At 39.5% G+C, this 20631-nt stretch overlaps 1 protein-coding gene across 2 annotated transcripts in view; it reads right to left on the bottom strand.

Annotated features, from left to right (window-relative positions):
- Positions 1 to 16734, bottom strand: part of PDK2 (pyruvate dehydrogenase kinase 2) — a 31115-nt gene extending 14381 nt beyond the window's left edge. For both annotated transcript variants that reach the window (XM_058179487.1, XM_058179486.1), the window contains exons 1-5: positions 16444 to 16734; positions 11223 to 11364; positions 2700 to 2771; positions 1703 to 1887; positions 1415 to 1504 (exon numbers count right to left, since the gene is read on the bottom strand). In XM_058179487.1, coding sequence (XP_058035470.1) covers positions 1415 to 1504; positions 1703 to 1887; positions 2700 to 2771; positions 11223 to 11364; positions 16444 to 16564 — 610 coding nt within the window. In that variant the 5' untranslated portion in view covers positions 16565 to 16734. The remainder of the gene's footprint in view (positions 1 to 1414; positions 1505 to 1702; positions 1888 to 2699; positions 2772 to 11222; positions 11365 to 16443) is intronic.
- Between the last annotated feature and the right edge of the window lie 3897 nt (positions 16735 to 20631).

Consider the following 20631-nt stretch of genomic DNA (forward strand, 5'->3'; position numbering starts at 1 on the left):
CAAGCCGGCCGATGGCAAGTTGAAATCCCCCAAGACCAAAAGTCTGGGAGTCTCAACCGCCACCCCAGCAAGCACCTCTAGTAGCTCAGGTAGGGCTGTAGTCATGCAGCAAGGAGCCAGGTACGTGATCAACAGACCCATCTGATTCCGATGGCCCCACTTCACAAGGAGGGATTCACAACCAGCTATCTGAGGTACAGTGGACTCCCTCGGCTCCAGACTCTCTTTAATGACAACCGCCACCCTCCCACCCCTACCTTGGGCCCTTGGCTGATGGAATGCGCGGAAACCCAGAGGGCACAGTTCAACCAGGAGTACACCCCCCTCTGTGCCCAACCAGGTCTCCTTAATGCCCATAAAGTTCGTGGACTCCCTCTGAATAAGATCACAAATCAGGGGAGCCTTATTAACCACGGACCGGCGTTGCAAAGCATCAGCCTCAGACCCAAGCTCTGAGGATCCTGACCATCCGGGAACGAGTAAGGACTAAGGGGCCGGAGCACGTGATTGCCTTTAAACATCGAACACGTGCTCCCGAAGAACGATACGGCCCCTTGCCTCCGCCATATCTGCCTCTCCCACTTACCGTACAGATGGAATGACACTCTCTGCTCTGAACACTCCCCTCCCTCCCTGTCTTCGGACCAACTAAAGTAATGCCGTGAGCGCGCGCTGGGACTGGACATACCCTCCCTGATGGGTTTCCCCCAACACCCGCCCTTACCCTCCCTACCCTTAAAAATTCCCTATTTAAAAATCCCCAAAGGCTCTTTTTAGCCGCATGCCACCTCTCGGGATTCCAAAATCCGTCGTCAAGGTAGGCCTTCGATAACGTAGAGGGCCATGTCCGCGAGAGGGGGGAATCTCGCAGACTGAGAAGTTTCCACTGTAAGATAAGTTCTAAGAAATTGCATCACAAATCTCTGTTTCAACTTCTGTTTCCAACACTGACTAATCTGATATGAAAATAAGCTATTGAACAGTTAGCCGCAGTAAACTTTTGTACATGGAGGGACCATTTTCTTAGATATTGCCTGGGTTACCTATTATACTAAATTATGGTTTGTTTAATCATGATTTATTGAACAAACTACAATTAGGTTTAGCACAACTTACTATCTTCAAACCAAAGTACGCACATTATGACCTACAAAACATGTAAGCCTTGCCACTGCTTCTTCTGTGAATTTAGACAACTGCCTTTTCAACTCTTCTAAACCACACATCTTATAGTTATCCAAGGTAGGGAACTCCTGGCCAGAGAACTGCATATAATCATCAGGTACCCTTTTTTGTGGGCCCCTTTTTTGCGGCTCTCATGAGATAGAAGAGGCGCTAAGGAGCAAAACCGATTTCTTAAGGATTCCAGAGGGGGAAAGAGATGCTGCAGCAGGAATCACAGAAGAACACTCACCTCTAACTACATCTGATACGTTGCAGTTGGGATCAATGCTGCCAATGTGCTTGGGATGGGCTGGATTGGTGCTTCCATCAAAAATCAAGGCTGTGAAAAAAAGAAGATGCAAATGAAGGGAGGCGGGGCACGATATGACAAAAGTAGGACAGGTGGAGCATGAGATGGGGCTGCCCATTAAGATACAGCTTTAATTAAGAATTCATCCCTTAATACTAAAACCAAGAGGAAGGGAGAAGGGGAAAAAAGGGGGGAAGAACCAGATCTGGGAGGTTTAAAAGAACTCACTGTGTTGGTTGAGCAGCATGCGGATAGAAATACGGCTAAGATAGAAACGATCAAGGAAGTACTGGATGTTTTGGTTGGAAACAGGGTCATCACCATAAGCTTCCCTATATTCAATTACACCCTGTGCCATGGTAGGGACCACATCATTGTGACGGTTGCGAATTGTGACCAGAGCATTGGTGAACCTAGAGTGAGACAGCAACATTCCACATACACCTAGTTTTCCATCTGTTTAGGTCCAAAAGATACACTTTGACTTCAGAATTGTTGCAGAAATAATCCAATAATAATAATAATAATAATAATAATATTTTAATTTGTATACCGCCCTTCTCCCGAAGGACTCAGGGCGGTGAACAGGCAGATAAAATACAAATACACACAATAATTAAAAACATCCCTTAAAAAACTAATTTAAATGCCCAAATGTTAAAAAACATACTCCCCCATAAAATCACAAAATTTTAAAAACCCATCCAATAAAGATAAAAATCAGGCTAGTCCAGCCATACGAAATAAATAAGTTTTAAGTTCGCGGCGAAAGGTCCTAAGGTCAGGTAATTGTCGAAGTCCGAGGGGAAGTTCGTTCCACAGGGTGAGCCCCACAGAGAAGGCCCTCCCCCTGGGGGCCGCCAGTCAACACTGTTTGGCTGACGGCACCCTGAGGAGTCCCTCTCTGTGGGAACGTACCGGACGATGGGAGATAGAGGCCGGCAGTAGACGGTCCCGTAGATAGCCCGGTCCTAAGCCATGGAGCGCTGATTGATTCAGGCATGATCAATTTACCCGAACAGTCTGAGATTTTCCAGGAATCTTGCACCTCGCTCCCCAAATTCCTAAACAATGAGGGTCATTTGGACTGTAATTTGTGATTTTCATTAATAAGACACACTGGAAGATGCCAGACTGGAAATGTTTCTCTCAGCTCAAGACTGAAACTAAGAGTTCTAATGATGCATTTGTGTACATTTTACGAGGCCTCTAAATTCAAACTCACTGTCCCAATATCCTTTGGTCCTCTGGATCCTTGTCAAGGAACACCATGATATCCAGCAAACTCTGCACATACCTGGTGGAAGGAAGAAGCGAGGAGGGGGAGGGAGGGAGGGAGAAAAGGAGAAAGTCTTAGCATTAGCACTTAGACTTATATACCACTTCATAGTGCTTTACAGCCCTCTCTAAGCAGTTTGCAGAGTCAGCATATTTCCCCCAACAATTTAGGTCCTCATTTTACCCACCTCGGAAGGATAGAAAACTGAGTCAGCCTTGAGCCTGGTGAGATTCAAACTGCCAAATTGCAGGCAGCTGACAGTCAGAAGTAACCTGTACTGTACTCTAACCACTGTGCTACCACGCAATAATGTGCCACCATTATTATTTATTATTTAAATAATATATATTTTTATTATACAAGAACCACATGTTTTTTTATTTTGACTCTGTTAGGGCATAATCGGTAACAGATAAGCAGTGCATCATATAAAACAAAACTATTGATTTTTGATTCACTTATCAAAGACTTATTGATTATTGAATCAATAAGTGATTATTATCACTTATTGATTCACTTATCAAAGACAGTTTAGTAAAATACATGAGCACAAGGCTGTAGTCCTACCACCTTTGTATCTTTGCCAAAGTAAGACCTTTGGCATACTTCTACTTCTAAATACGGACAGTCCTTGACTTACAATTATTCATTTAATGACTGTTTGAAATTACAACGGCACTGAAAATAGTGCTTATGACCAGTCTTCATACTTATAGTCATTGCAGAACTATGTGATCAAAACTCAGATGTTTGGCAACTGGCATGTATTTTTGATGGTTGCAGCATCCTGAAGTCATGTGATTGCCATCTGCGACCCTCCCAACTGGCTTCTAACAAGCAAAGTCATTGGAAGAAGCTGGATTCCCTTAGCAGCTACATGATTCACTTAAAAACTGCAGTGATTCACTTTACAACCATGGCAAAAAAGGTCATAAAATTTTATGTTATGTGATTCACAATGAAATTCAAGCTTAGCAATGAAAATATTGGTCCCAATTGTATCATAAATTAAGGACTATCTGTAGATGTGCTGCTGGTTGATTAATCCGCATGTGCAGAAAATATGCCTTCCATGCAATTTCCCTCATGTAAATCAGGACAGTACAAGTTATCCGATCAGAAGTTGCAATATAAAATAGCAGTTGCCCCAAAAAGCACTTTTCTTGCTACTTTGATAAAACATGTATAAACGTGTTTCAATGCGAACCATTTTAAGCATAGTGTTTTCTTGTGCATAAATGATTAGAAAGAGCACATCTTTAAAGAACTATCTTTTAAAAGTAAATACCTGAGAACAAAGTAAAACGTCAATTAGATCTTAAAATAAAAATTGAAACAGAATGCAACTGTATGTAATTCTCAAAAAGGTGGAACCATGTTAAAAAATGTAGAAAATAGCAAGAAAGGTTGCTGGGAATGGTGGGGAAGGGGAGAGAAAATAATTTTTCTTTGGATATTCTTAAGGGATTTCTTTTTTGTACTTTTGGCAGACCAATTGTTTTTGGATACATTCTGGACAACACCTTATCTCTTTTATCTACAAAGTCTTTGGTGGCTATAATAAATCAATAACAACAACAATCATCATCATAACCCCCCCCCCATTGAGTGATAATAATAATAAGAAAGTTAAAGAAAGAGACCTAGGGACTAATTCTGGCTGCAAAAGCCTTAATGCATACAAAGCCAGAATTGAGAAGACAGCAACAGGCAGTAAGTGACGCCTATGCGAAGAAGCTGAGGAAATGGTGGACCATTTCAAGTTTTCCAGTTCAGCTGGAAAACGTGCAAACTTTTGAATATGTACCATGCTTTACATCCACGAAATGACATTGACAGGTTGTACCTGCCAAGAAAAATAGGGGGCAGAGGACTATTGCAAATCCATCAAACTCAATGTCATCGTGGCACTTGGTACCATGTCCAAGAATTATACAAAACACATCAAGAAAGTGCAGCTTCCTGCAGTAACACCAGCGGAACTGCAAAAAACTGCGCTACATGGAACATTGTATATCTTAAGAAGGTACTTGGTTGATACCTAGGATGCTGGCAGCAACCTGTATCAACCATTAGCACCAGTCAATCATATCTGTAACACATTTTTAAATGTTCAGTTGACTGAGTTTCATGTTTAATGAATAAAAGAGATACTAAAATATGGCATAAACCAGCCACAGTGGTCCTAGTTATCAGCACACTGGATACCATGGCAAAAATTCTTGGACGGTATTTAGAAAATCTGTACATTGACAAAATTCCCATCTGTCAATTGCAAAAGACCATACAGCTTGGATGCGCACAAATAATGCAACTACCAGTATTCATTGCAATATCTAAGTTCTTGGGAAGTCTCTATGGAACCCAACACCAGCTGAAGAATTGGCAACTCTGACTTCACATTGTTGTGAAGAGATAAAAAATCAAGTTCATTTGACAATTATACAGTTTTACAAAATGAAACTATTTTTTATCTATGACAGAATATTTTAGGAAAAATGAGATTAGGATTCAATCTTCTAGCTTCTTACATATTAACAGTGATTCCATTTCTCCAAGTATCTCTAAATAATTAAATATGCATATATAATACCATGTCTCCCTGAAAATAAGACCCTGTCTGACATTTTTTTGAACCCCGAAATAACTGCTTGGCCTTATTTTTGAGGTCTTATTATTTTGGGGCACGTGGAGCAAGGCGGGGCTCCTCTTGCCATCTTACTTGATTTCCAGCTCTGTCTCCCAAACATTAACCAGAGGAAATGGCTGGGACCGGCTGTGCGTGCATTTAAATATTTTCGGGGAAGTCTTATTTTCGGGAAAACAGGGTATTAAACATTATTTGCTCTACCTTTGGTGGCTCCTTACAACTTGAGTGAAAATGAACTTGGATTTAATTTTATGTAGCACATATAATGACAACAATTGCAATTATACAAGCACTGGTCTACAGGCAGTCCAAACAATATTTAGTAGGAAGTACCAAAATAATGGTATAAAAATGCAGAAATAATCACTGACATAAAAATATATTTTGAAGAAGGTAGATAGATCCAAATCATGGTCACATATTGCATCCAGTATCAGAGACAATATAAAGATCAGTTGCATAGAACATGACTAGAAGGAAAGCACTCCTACTAAAATAGGAAAGCATCCTATTTTAGATTTACCAGAGGCATGTGGCTTCTTCCTGCAATAATGAAATGCTAGATTAGATCAGGATGATGTTCTCAAATGAGGTTCTTATTAGCAGGTTTGGGGAAACCCAAGTTTGTAAAAATCCAAAACAGTTAGGAGCAAAACAAACTACCCAGCAACTGTTTTCTCACCTCTGTGGGTGCTATCTGCATGCTGACTACTTATTAGAAATACCCACAAATACATAGAAAGAAAATTAGGAGAGGGAGAAAATAAAATGGAATATCCTAGAAGAGGAGATCAGCTGGTGGAACCGGAAGAGAAGTATACAATAGAGCTGCATTTTGTTGCAAATCCTTTTTAATCGTGAGAAGATATTGTAGATATAAGCTATGTACTGTATATTCCAATTTGTTACTCCCACTTGAAACTGCAGATAGAATATCAATATATCAGGGATAAACTAGATGGAATTTTAATGGAAAGATGCTTCAGTATTATATTATTTTCCACTTGCAATGGATTAGTCCATTATGCAAGCCCTATTTCTCCTAGTGTGCAGACTCAATTTATTCACAATCTGTTCCTGTTTGAGGAGATTTCTTCCTTTTTGAAATCATCAGCATAAGCCAAGATAAAGGTTCATTTGTTATTTTTAAATTTCAAGTCTAGGCAGGGATCAGCCTTGCCTTCCTTAAATCCTTTTGAAAGCAACATTAGATTTGGTTTTTCATTTTGCATCCTGGAAGCCCGTTTTTGTCTGCAGTTTGCACACAACCCTCTCCTTTCCAGTTTGAATGAACACTGGACTTTTCCCTGAAAATTTCTTCTCCTGAGTTCCATGTAGGAAAGAAAGCATGTAGTTAGTTGCCATGTCTGTAGATGCTTCTATGGTTAAGAGAATTCTGACAGAAATATGTTGCCAAGAAGACTGGAGTATTTCTGGGAATTCCTTGGATTGTATTTGTAGTATTGGACTTTACTAGTATCCTATGTTTGACCCTAAAAATATATTTGTGTTTCGTGTAGTAGATAGTTCCATGGTTGTTCAGTTCAGATCTATTGCTTTAGTCCACATTAAAATAAGTCATTTTTATTGCTGTACTTTAAACCTTCTAGTGGACAGATATCTGCTATATATCCAACTATGATCTCTTGTTCAAGAGTTCAGCTAGCTAGCACTTAAGGTGTTATCTAGTTGGGTAATGAAATACCTGCAAGAAAACAAACAAGCTGAGAGAACACAAAGGACTCCACAGTTCAACCCCGAGCTACAAATATTCTCTTCTATTGATAGAGTTCAGTTATTTTCTTTTATCTTTGGAAAGATAAGCATACACTTAGATCCAAAAATCCTAAAGTGATTTAATTTTTTTTGCTAAACTAGTTTATAATATTATTTTCCTCCTGAAATGGATTAGCCCATTATGCAAGCCTTATTTCCCTTACTGTGCAGAATCACTCACAATCTGTTCCTGGTTGAAGAGATTTCTTCCTTTTTAAAATCATTAGCATAAACCAGTGTTGGCGAACCTTTCACGTTCTCGCGTGCTGCCCGCGTGCCGGAAGTGGCACGCGAAACCATCCCGAGGCAAATGTGCGGCCTTGCTGGCTCCCATTGCGTTCCTGTGCTCAAATGCGCGCTTGCCAGTTGGCCATCGCACATGTAGTGCTGGCGACCCCAGAAGTGCAGCAGTCCATCATGCAGGCGTGTTGGTGAACCTATGGCACATGTGCCGCCTCACGTATGCATGTTGGCGAACCTATGGCACATGTGCTGCCTTGCGTATGCGCAGTCCGCTGGTACCACGCATGCACGACGGCCAGCTGACCGGAACGTATTTGAGCACAGGAACGTGACAAGGAGCCGGCGAGGGTGCGCATTTGCTTCAGGACAGTTTTGCATGCTGCTTCTGGCACGCGTGACATAGGTTTGCCAACACTGGCATAAATTATGATAAAGGTTCATTTGTTTTTTGTTTTTGTTTTTGTTTTTAATTTTAAGGGGTCAGTTTCGCCTTCCTAAATACTTTCGCCTTCCTAATTTACAAGGAATGGCTTTTATGACTCTAAAACATAGGTCATTTTGAAGGTAGTTAACTGCTGAAATCTTCTCATAAGGACTATTGGCTAACAAAGCTCTGCATACGTGTAATGGGGATTTCCTTCCTTCCTTCCTTCCTTCCTTCCTTCCTTCCTTCCTTCCTTCCTTCCTTCCTTCCTTCCTTCCTTCCTTCCTTCCCTCCCTCCCCTTCCCTTCCCTTCCCTTCCTTCCCATTTTGTTATAGAATAAAGGACACAGATGTCTCATGAATAATCTAATTTTTTGTTAAATAATAAGACATCTGGACATATAAAAATTTAGTCCATTATCAGAATATAAAACCTGTGGTTTTCTTCCAAACTTATTTTTTTAAGTAAACCATATATTGTATGACTTTCTGAATATTTCATCCTAATTCTTTATCAGAAATAAACAGCAAAAGCACAATGCTTTAGTCAAGAAAAAAAATATATAAAACCCCCATTTCCTCTGTTTGACTTTTAACGGGAAGAGAATAAAGGTCAGTGTGGATTTTCTCAGCGACTCTTGTGTTGCTATTGTGTTGCATTTCTATGCTTTCAGCACAGTTTGTACTCTGATTCCTGAGGACACTTACATAAATGCACAGGACAGTCCTGATTGGTGTATTTGCATTTTGAAAATTTTGAATTTTTACAGAGACAGCCTGTAAAAAAGTTTTAGCTAAATTTCTGTTTTCTTTTTTTTCATGATACGCTTTTATCCCTTTATATTACTACTTGTTATTCTTTTTATGCATTCCACAGCCTGTTGTCTACACAAGAAGTAGAATAGCATGACTGATTCATAAGTATGTAATTAAATTCAAATAATGTAGCTGGTCCTCAATATGTCTTTAATGACTTTTCTTGTGCCCCATTAAAATATGTATTGTGATTCATCCATTGAAGGGGGATATTTCCAGAAGGATTTTGATGCAAGGATTACCTATACAGTACTGGAAAACATCTGGGTGTTCAAGACTACAAGGCCAATAATTATGAGCCACCGTGACTTTGAAGAATGGCTGCTATGAGGAAGTCTTGCCATGGAACTGCAGGCTGCAAAGGATTAGCAAGCAAAGCTTTCCCACAGGAAAACAAAAACCAGCTCAGAGTTGGGATCAAGGGCAACTTGGGTGAAATAAGAATTAACTTGGCTCTCATGTGCCTTTTGATACTTCTCTCCAGCACCTGCTTGTTTCCCTGACAACTGCAATGGGATGTGGACAGAAAAGAACAGGGAAATTCAGAGAGAAACAAAAAAGCTCTCACATGTTAACTTTCGAAAGGCCAAAGATCATGCTGGCATCTTAAAGGGCCACATCCTATTTCTTTTGCCTCCTCAATGCTAATGTAAAACTCCAATAAAAGAGATTCATTCAAAACAACAGTTCCTCTTAGCAAAACCAAGGAAAAAAATTAAGAACAAGAGAGAGGATGGGTAGAGAAAGAGAAAGAAAAGATATTTAAGGCCTCCAACATCCTCTTAGCACTATTTATTGATAATTTCTCTAGAGGTGCATCTATTGTTCTGTGTCTGGAGGTGGTATCTGCTTTTAAGCATTGATCATCAGCCATTGTTAACCGATGGGGCTGAAATTGGTGGAAGATCCTCGACAACCACAACTAGAGTAATGGACGCAAACATGGTGCCCCTAAGAAACTGAAATTTTCTGCCATTCTTGCTTATTGTTGTTTCCCAAAACGGCCAGGGGATTTACGTAGGATCTATGAAACAATGTCTCTCACTGGCATATGAGATCTTTATGATCTCTGTTAATCTCAGCCAACAAATTTCCTTTAGCAATTCTGCTTGAGAAAAACAGTAATTCTATGCATCTGAACTCTGCAGCCTGGAGTTTATGCACAATATAGATTTGGGGAGAGAGGATTGGAGACTCCTCTGAAATTTTTCAAACACGTTGTGATCATTTTCACAAATGGACTATCCCAGAGGGGTTTGCTATTTCACAAAAAGGCTACCATGGCCACTGTAACTAATCTCAAAATGGGAAGGTTGCTCACTGCTAGACTTTCCTTATAACCCCAACTTATTTTCTTTGGGGGGCGGGGGAAGGGAACTGATAGACGAACTGTTGGAAAAAGCTCTCCGTAAATAGTTTTCAGATAGCCATAAGACTCAGAAGAATTCCAGTAAATTTAATCAATGCTAATAATTGGTGTTTTCCTCTGAGCAATGCCGGTTTTCAATTTAATATTTTTTCCAAAATTAAAATTACCTAAAAATAAAAACAGGTAACCTGTGTTTCACCGAGTAAAATTTGTCCGCAGCTGGGATCACTTTACCTGTCCCTTCTTTACAGAGTTACAGGATTTTCTGGCTATACGTGATGCAAAGGGGCCACTTGAAATTCCTTGTAAGTTGAAGAAACAAGGTGGGGCAACTATTGTGAGGATAGAGGCCAGGGGTAGAATCTACTTACCTTCCTTATCAGCTCGGAAGTGCACGTGCCGCACGCGCATGAGGTAAAAAACACATTAGATAAAGGTAAAGGTCCCCCTCGCACATTCGTGCTAATCGTTCCCAACTCTAGGGGGCGGTGCTCAACTCTGTTTCAAAGCCAAAGAGTCAGCGCTGTCTGAAGACGTCTCCATGGTCATGTGGCCGGCATGACTCAATGCCAAAGACACACAGAATGCTGTTCCTTCCCATCAAAGATGGTCCCTATTTTTCCACTTGCATTTTTTACGTGCTTTCGAACTGCTAGGTTGGCAGAAGCTGGGACAAGTAAAGGGAGCTCACCCCATTACACGGCACTAGGGATTCGAACCACTGAACTGCCGACCTTTCAATCGACAAGCTCAGCGTCTTACCCACTAAGCCACCCCGTCCCTTCAAAAAACACATTACTTCCTGGTTAAAACCAGAAGGTAATGACACCCAGACGGGTAGGCGGAGCTTTGCTCTGCCATTGCTACCGGATCACCAAACTACCAGCCGTGATTGCTACCGGACTGCACTATCCGGTCCGATCTGGTAGCATTTCACCCGATAGAGGCTGAAGGTGGGAAGTCATTTCTTTATATATTGTTTTCCTTTTTCTTTACTATTGTTTTAGTTTTCTTTCTTTTCTACAGCATTTCTAATTCACTTTTTTCTGCACCTTATATTCTTTCTTTTTATTCTATTTTGTTAGTTCGTATTAGTGTATTTAGTTAGTATTAGTGTAATTACAGTAATATATAATAAAAAAACTAGTATTAAAAAAAGAAAAGAATGGGGAAAAAAGGGCAAGAACCCACCAACTCTGCACCAGCTGGACAGAGGGAGTACTCAGTACACGGTCAGGGAGAAGGTTGATTTCTTTCATAATATTGGCCAGTCGGACAGGAAGCTCTTGGCGAAGGAATATGAAGGAGGTCTTCTCACACGCATTGCTGGCTCCTAAGCAAAAGAGAAACAAAAAGACACACCGAGCCATTAATAATCCTGCATTATTCAACTAATGAGTCCCTTTTTTGAGATTTCAAAATTATTATGCACTACCGTAATTTCCCATGTGGAACATGTAATATGACGATAATGATTCAAATAATAGCCTTCTGAGACTTAGCGCCTGTAGTAATTGATGGGTCCAAATAACCACAATTTGTTGCAACTTTTGAACACATTGGGAGAACGAAATGTTTTTTCACATTCTCTTCATGCATCTGGTATTTATGAACAAATTATGAGAACACATGATTGTAGAGAGTAACTTTAAACTTTAACAGGAGGATGAGATAGTTTTAAAAGATAAGGGGACTACACCGAGATTCAAATATTATTTTTATTTATTAGATTATAACTTAACTTTTGTCCAAGAATTCGAGGCTGATATGAGAATTTCCATTTATTTTATCTTCATAGTAACAGTGTAAGTAGCTTGGGCTGATTAATTTGTCCAAAGTCATATAGTGAGATTTTGCAGCAGAGAATGGACCAAATCCTGTTTCTCCTCAACACATCAATCATTACAGCACATTAACTTCAACTTCAGGAATGGAAGTTTTATATCTAAATCACTTCCCTTTTATGGCTGTTACAAAGCCCATATATCTTCCATGCTTCACCAACAGCTTCATTGCTGATATTTTTAGTATCTGACTTGTGTCATTTCCAAGGATGGAAGATCCATGAGACGTTTTCAGTGTTACTCCTTTCTCCACCCCTGTATTCATAGTTTCACAATTAATACTAATGGAAAAAGGCCTTATTTAGGCTATATCATTTCACAGTTATAATTCAAGACTCACTGGAGAGGAAGCTAATGCTGGGAAAGATTGAGGGCAAAAGAAGAATGGGACGACAGAGAATGAGGTGGCTGGATGGAATCACTGAAGCAGTAGGCATGAGCTTAAATGGACTCCAGAGGATGGTAGAGGATAGGAAGGCCTGGAGGAATGTTGTCCATGTGGTCGCAATGGGTCGGGCACTAACTAACAACAACAAAAATTCAAGATTTCCAAGTGTGTAAGACAAGAAAGCACACATCTTGACTTTTGTAGTAGGCAGCCAATGTTAGAGAAATACCTTTTATCTTCATTTTTAAATAACTATTCCATTTGGAATAATAATCATGGTATGTTCTCATTGCAATATTTTAATTATGAAAGAGCTTTTATACAATTTTAAACAATACATAGACAGTTTTCCTTTCTATCTTTTATTTGTTCAAACAAATGTGTGAAATCAGATCACAGTCTATTCAGGTGTGAGATTTTTATGTTTAAGCCTTCTAATTCAAATACTGGAAAAACAACATGGATGGCTAATCTCCAATTTCAATGCAAGCAAACTTTTTGTAAGGGTATACAATAGCTTCCTGCCAGCTGGCATCTTTCCAAAAAGTTGCTCCATTTTTCTCCAATTGCTTTAAGATGATGGAGCTCATAGTCCAGCATTTCTGGTGGACTGCCCAAAAAGAAAATTTATCTGAGCAGGGATAAAGAGACATACAGGTTCAAGAACTAATCACTTACAAATTTGAGCCCTGTAAGGACTCAAACATGAAAACAAGATTAATTTACAAGCTATACAAACCCAACCAGTTTATTTTACAAAGGTCTTAAGCTTTTAGAAAATCAAAAGCAGGGGGAAATAATCCAGTTTAATCTCACAGAAAGTTTAAAAAAACAAGATTATTTCCAAGAAGGCCTGAATTGTATAGCGTGCTATGCCTTCTTTGTACAAACCAGGCTTTGACAACCTACTATTCTCCTTAATTGTTGCATCAGAGCTCCTATCTTCACCAGGCAAAAGTTTCTAAAAGTTTGGGCAAGGCTTATCTGTACAAACAAGGCACAGTACCACACAATTACTTTTCAAACTAGCAAGTAAGCAACTCATCTTGTTTTCTTCAATATTCAAAATTAATCAAAAAGAAAAAAGGAAATAAGGGAGAAAAAAGAGAAGGCAAAAGTGTAAGGCAGAGGGAAAAAAGAAAGAAAAAGTCCTCCTTTTTGTGCAGTAGAATAAGATAATAGCATCAAAACTCAACTTTTTACTTTTATATAATAATATAAACTAGCCATTTCTATAACAAAAAACCTATCTAATCTGCAAAACTCAAAAAGTTTCATTTTTTCCTCACCCCAAGCACAAAGTTCAAAAGCTGTTTCCACGTAGAAACAGAGTTAACTGTGTTCTTTTCTTTAATCAGAGCAGTCAATTTGGCCATCTCTGCTAATTCCATCAACTTTTGCAGCCATTCATCCATTGTAGGAATACAGTGTCCTTCCATTTTTGTGCATAAAGTAATCTTGCTGCTGTCAACATATATAACATCAATGTCCTTCCCGCCCCAAATCTAGCTACTCATCTTGTTTTGAAGACACTATTCACTGTTGAGCCAGCACAGAAATGCACACATATATCAGCAAAGAATGAAAACTACACACAGGAAGACATGATCAGCAACAGAACATGTGCTTAGAGGTTTAGAATTGCACAGGCAAATGAAACAAATGTGAGGCAACTGCTAAATTGTCCCTACCAAGTTTCTATCTGACCCCTCTAATAAAGTCCACAGAGATTCAATCCCTTTAAAAGCTACATATGATATGTAAACTGACAACTAGAAAAAATGATAGGCTAGGAAATGGAATATTGGGTGAGAGTTCACCCACTCCACGTCTTGTTGCATAATTTCACCAATCAGATTCTGTAAGTTCTTTATTTAGCAACACTGCAGGGAAGAGTATCAAACACATTCACTACACTTCAGATAGAGCAGTGCAAATCAAAGAGAATATAGTATGGGGGTGGAGTATTAGAGGAGGGCCTTAATCTATCTGACACAGAGATCCTCCAATCAGCACTTGTTGTCCTTCAGATGCTTCAAAGGGCACTGCAAAACTCCCTCCACCCAACTTGGCAGCTGAGACACAATTTTATTGAGCAGAATTTTCCTTTGCTTCTCCACTTTATACATTCAATCTTCTACGCTCTCATTTCTTCAACTGTTCAGGAGCATGAAGCTTAAGGCAACAATTCCTTAAACCACATAAGCTTACTACATGGAAATCCATTCCTCAAGATTGTGCAATAGTACCTACTAATTTAAACACTGCAAATAGTCTTCTACAAATTTCAGAACTACACCTATGGATTCCAGGGTTGAGGAACCTGCAGTTCTCTGGAGGCTGTTAATTTATGACTCTCCCTAAGCATTTCCTGTACTGGAAGCTAACAGAAGTCCCAAGTTCTCTTTTTTCCTACGTTTTCTATTTTTTCATCATTTTAACTGGAGATGCCCAGAAGCAAACCTGAGGCCTTCTGTTTGCAACCTTTGTATGTGATCCAATTGCACATTAGGCATTTCTTCCCAATAGATAAGGAAAGAAAGAAACTGAGCTGAAGAAGACATGTCATAGATAGATATGCCATGTCTGGAAAGTCAAACTGAGAAACTATTTGGCATAATCACCCAGAGAAAGAGGTGATTTAAGGTCATCATACTATACACTTAGTAATCCTGAAAGCACAGCAGAAGCAGCATATTGATCCAGAAATGATTTATATCAAGGGAAGTTGTCACTCTAAATAGGTTATGAGCATTTAAGCTTCACTTTAAACTCCACACATATTAACAAACTTCATTTCATTATTATTCACTATCTCTTATTTCTATTGCTGTTTCTTCACAGAACTACATAATCTGTATAAAAATTTCACCCACAAAGGGTAATACTACATGCATTTCATAAAACAGGCTCTACACTGTTAAATTAGTGGCCGGGATAGCTCAGGCAGTAGAGAAGCCTGTTATTAGAACACAGAGCCTGCAATTACTGCAGGTTCGAGCCCGGCCCAAGGTTGACTCAGCCTTCCACCCTTTATAAGGTAGGTAAAATGAGGACCCAGATTGTTGGGGGGGCAATAAGTTGACTTTGTAAAAAGATATACAAATAGAATGAGACTATTGCCTTATACATTGTAAGCCGCCCTGAGTCTTCGGAGAAGGGCGGGGTATAAATGTAAACAAAAAAAAAATTAATGTAACAACATAAACACATTTTTATGTTCATACATATTTGGCAGTCATCCTACTCTATTCAGTGAGACTATTAGTGGGAAAATATGAACAGTATGATATAAGTACATAATTTTTAAAGTCACAGAGATCTTTTCAGATCAATCTTGATGAATAATACTTTGACTTTGATCAAAAAATTGGAAATGGATGTTCAATCCATATGAACTAATAAAAGAGGCCACTGTTTTCTCCTTTATCATTTCCTTGTACACCACCTAGAGTTGCTTTTGGTGAAAATTTGATTAAGTAAATGATTAATTTCCAGCTCAATTGTCCCATTTTAACTTCAGGTACAGAAAACAACCACCAGCAGTACCAAAAACTGTAACACAGCTACATCCCTTCACTAGCTTCTTTATAACATCTGTGAACTCCGAGGGATTTGTCATACAGCGAAAATGTACAGGATTGCAAGGACAAAGCTACTTTGTTTGAAAGTCACCTTAATTCTAAAGCTCCCCAGAAGTCAATGACCTGTAAGATAAAAGAGTTATTACAACGAGCAAAAATCCTTCCAGAAGGAAGCAAACCAGGGCAGGGCAGGCCACTCCTCAATCACTCCTAAAAACAAAAAGATGTGCCGGGATTTTGGGAGCAAGGTGTTCAGTTAAAATTTCGGGTCTTGTTGGTAAAGCGAAGCCTAGTGGCTTCAGCCAACCTCCCCCCCCCCCGACTTGGCCCCCTTCAAAAGCTCTGGATACCGTCCCAGCCCAGCATGAAACAGGCTGTTGGTGTGCGTGCATGAAAAAGAGAGAGGGAGAGAGAGGGAGAGAGAGAGAAGGAAAGGGGGAGATGGTTGCACTCCACCTCCCAACATCGCTGTGCAAGGCAGGGCCCCAGGGTACTCCCGTTGGGGAGAATGGGACTTGTAGTCCAGCCCATTCGAAGGGGACAGGTCCAAGAAAGCGGCTGCGTCCCCCACCCCCCCACCTCGGTCTCCCACGCACCGAAGTCGAGGAATTGCTTCATGGAGAGCGGCGATGGAGAGAATTTGCTGAAGTGCTCGATATACTTGGGCGCCCCGGCCAGCGCCGACTGGCCCTTCATCAGGCATCGCAAAAGACGCATCGCGGCACCGCCACACCCTGACAGGCCACTGTCGGGGAGAAAGACAGCGGCGGTAACCCCTTTCCCGGCTACCCGGAAGCCAACAGGCAACTCTGCTTTTCCCGAGCCTCCCCGATAGGCAGCCCACCCAGACTTCTGAAAGAGCTGGTAGACCTAGACCCCGGGACGATCCGCCCCTCCGACAGCTCTCGGCCAACCAGCTGCGAAGACTTCGCATTCCTACAGCTGCAGTCCAATCGCTGCAGAAAAACAAGACATTTTCAGCCAATGGGGAGAGGACATCACCATGTGGCTAGGAGAGATGGGGGTGGGGGGTGTAAGTATCTCGGGGCTTTTGGGATGACACCGTTTAACTTCTCCGTTCCAGCAGCTGGGCGATATAATAACTTTAAATAGCAACTCAGCCTTGGTTTGGTTTGGCTTCGAAGTCGGAACTCTTCAAACACCACAGGCTTTTGTTTGAAATGTACTCCGTAAATCCAATTCTTAGTTTAAGATGGTACTAAAACTCTTCCTATTGTGGAACAGGCAGAGACGTAGTATTTTAAAAAGTAGAGTCCTTTTAACAGGACTGCAGCCCAGGATCGGTTACTTCCAACATCACAAGATCAAATGTGTGTCTAATCATACTTGGCCAATAAAATTCTACTCCTATTCTATTCTACTCTACTCTACTCTATTCAAAAAGCAAGTTTTCTGGTATTTAGGGTTCTTCCTCAAAAAAGAGGTAAAGGGAAAAAACAACTAGAAGAAAGGAAGATACTCTACAATCAGATGTTATATTCTCAGAACTGGCAAATCGGTTTAGTTCATTTTTTTCTAAATGCTCTCTGGAACCATTAAGTTTAAATGCCTGATGCATTCTGCTTTAAGAATATATGTAGCCCATATATGACTACAAATTCCTGAATAAGCAGGACCATAGATCCCATTTTTCTAATTGTGCTGAAGCAGGCTGGTTGTGTGTGTGGAGTGTGTGTATGCACACATACACACATTTTAATAGATTCTCAACACAATTGGCACTGAAAATAAATTCCTGGATTAATTAGTGTTGAGAACCTGTTTAAAAAGAACAGATTGAAATAAAAAAAATCTCATTTATTCACGTTTTAGAATCTAATTCAATTGGAGTATTATTACTATAATACTATATTACTTCAGATCATGTTTTTAAAAGTACGCCAAGGTTAAAAATAGTCGCAATTTTTTTATATGATATATTTTTTAAAGAACAATTGAGTGTTTTGGAGGAAGGTTGAGACTTTTCTCCCTTTTGACCAATTCCTCCCCACTTTTTATGCATTTTCTTTGTTTCCCGTGGTCCAAATACAATAACCCATTACAGTTTCTTTTTTTAGTTTTCCAGTTGTATCAAGTTTTTCAGGTCTCAACATCCAAAATAATATAGTTGCAACTGTCTCTGTTCTCCATCCTTATTTTGGAAGTATGCCTTCTCATGGCAAATGTAGGTGTGGTTGGGAGAAGAATTCAGATATTTCTGTCAAATGTGAGGTTAAAAGTTGGGATGTGCTGACTTATTTAACTATTGGATTATAACCCATTATAAACAAAGCAATCACTTCCTATTAAGATTATTCAACTCAGGAATAGTCAGACAATGTATTCTATAGGACTGGAATCCCAAGTAGACAGAGACCATATTTGTATACAAGATACAAAGTTTTCAATATTAAACTGACAAGAAAGAAACACAGTCTTCTTCAGTGGGTTTAGAATTCATGTAAGTTATCAGAAAGTTACTGATAACTATTCAGTTACTGATACAGATACAATACTAATTGTGCTGGCATAGGAGGCAAGAGGAAGAGGACCAGCTCTGCCTCCAGTATAACTGTTGTATTGTCATGAAGGAATAGTGGGGTGTTGTTCACGTAGCATCTGTCTAAAATATATTCAATTAAGCACACCTTTTCCTGAGATCATTAGGTAACTGTGGAAGTCACACTGCTGCTTCAAAGTGTTCCCTACAAAGCTACATGCATATCCATGTGCTCTCTCAATCACCTTTTGCCCTTCAAAATCCGGATTTCTAAATAGCAGATGTTGAAATAAATCCAACAGATTTTTGATCCATTTTCCAGCAGATTTCATCCTTGATATTGCTTGATAGCGACAAATATCCAAAGCTGAAGTCTGGGGAATTTAATTCAGTGTACTTTAAAAAGCAGAAAGAAAATACAAATCGCAAGTTACAAATCATAATATTTTTTTTATTCATAAAATAGACACTCAAGCTTATTTACAATCAAGGCACAATGATTCAAGACCTCCAGTACCATAAACAGTGGGAAAATCCAGTAAACATCAAATATATATAGATTCATTTATTATATATGAATGTATTTATGTACACATCACTAAAGATAAGTACATTCTTTGTAATTTAAAACATGCCTGGGAGATGGGAAGGAATGGGCAAATTAAATGTGACTATTGTCAAGGATGAATATTCAGTGAATTTTTGCACATCAAAATAAGCCCCAATTTTGGTAGTTTAGGTTCAATTTTGTTTAGTGCAGAGGTCAGCAACCATCCTTGGCTCATGGAGATAAGATAAATTAAGGCAGTTTTCCAGCCCATTGCTTTCCAAATGCAATAGACTACAAGTACCATAATCCCATGCTGTTTGGGAATACTGGGAGTTGCAGTCCAAAACATCAAACACAAGAGTTTTTGCTTGGAGCCTAGATTAAAAAAGAAGTCTGAAATGTTGGCCAGCATAATGGATAATTAGATGTGAGCTAAAAGCAAGTATTTAAGGTACCACAATGATTTTTTGCTTCATTTTGCTGTTATAAAAATCCTCAACTCCAAAGATAGTTTCATTTCTCTCAGCTGGCAAGTCCAATATTGTTTCTTATTAAACAGTGAATTGCTGGATACAGCCCAAGTCAGAAAACCGAAGCATTTTTTTGGCACGATTAATTCTGCAGAAGTTGTCTCCCATAAATCCGTAGGTTTCTTATGTGAAGCATAAGACATTCATTTCTCCTCTTGATTCAACATGGTAGCCAGGGAACAGGTAATGTGTAGATAAACCTTGTTCTCTCTTAGTTTCCCAGCTAGCTTCAGCCATTCTTATCTCACTATCCATTCCACTGGGTTTCTCTAAAAGTTGTTTAATATTGAAAAGAAGTTGCCTACTTTTAACACTCTATTGTTCACTTTGCTCTTTGACTCAGTTCAGTTATGGAGGAAGCCATGCCTTAGACTTTCTTTATAATTAAATCACACTTCACCCAGGAATGTAGAACTTTAGTAAGCTGTAGCTGAAAATTTTGGAATCCTTTTAGCAAAAGAACAGCTGCCAACACCTGACCCACCTTGATATCATTTTAAAATTGCTCTTTAAAACAAAATCTGTCCTAACATTTGGAGATGATGGGGTCAAGACACTATATAAACATCCCTCCATGCCACTAACAGCATTGTTGTCAAATGCTGTGAAAAGCATGAAGATCCTACCAAGGCTCACTGATGCAGGAAGGAGCCCACTATCTAGGGCCTCCTGTACCGGGAGCTAATCCTGCAACGAATTACTCCCTGGCATGTCTCAAATCCATGTCTCAAATCCATGTCTCAAATCCAGCCAGTGATCAAAGTCTTTAAAAATAATGTCTAAGTTAAAAAAATAAAATGCTACGCTTCTCATTTCAAGCTTTCTTAGTGTTTCTTAAAAATAAGATAATAGTACTAATACTAGTGAATCCACCCTTCCTGCCAGAGAATTAAAAATAGGACTAAATTATAGCCAGTAATCCTTAGTCCAGTACAAGCTCCAGTGCTGAAATATCCAGTACTTATTCTATAGGAAGGGTGGAAACTGATACTGGCCCAGAACTAAATAGGCTTCAGCCACACCATTAGATTTAAGAAAGGTTTTTGATAAAACCTTATTTCTAGGGGAGGGGCAATACCATCTTGGCTAGTTAAAACCTAAAAAGAGGCCTGGGGAAATTGGTTCAAGATCCTATGAGAGCAATTGCAGACCCTATATATCCTGCAAGTTTTCCATGCCGGAGTCAGGAAATATGGCAATTGCA

The sequence above is a fragment of the Ahaetulla prasina genome, chromosome 4 (genome assembly GCF_028640845.1).
Source record: "Ahaetulla prasina isolate Xishuangbanna chromosome 4, ASM2864084v1, whole genome shotgun sequence".
NCBI classification, from domain to species: domain Eukaryota; kingdom Metazoa; phylum Chordata; class Lepidosauria; order Squamata; family Colubridae; genus Ahaetulla; species Ahaetulla prasina.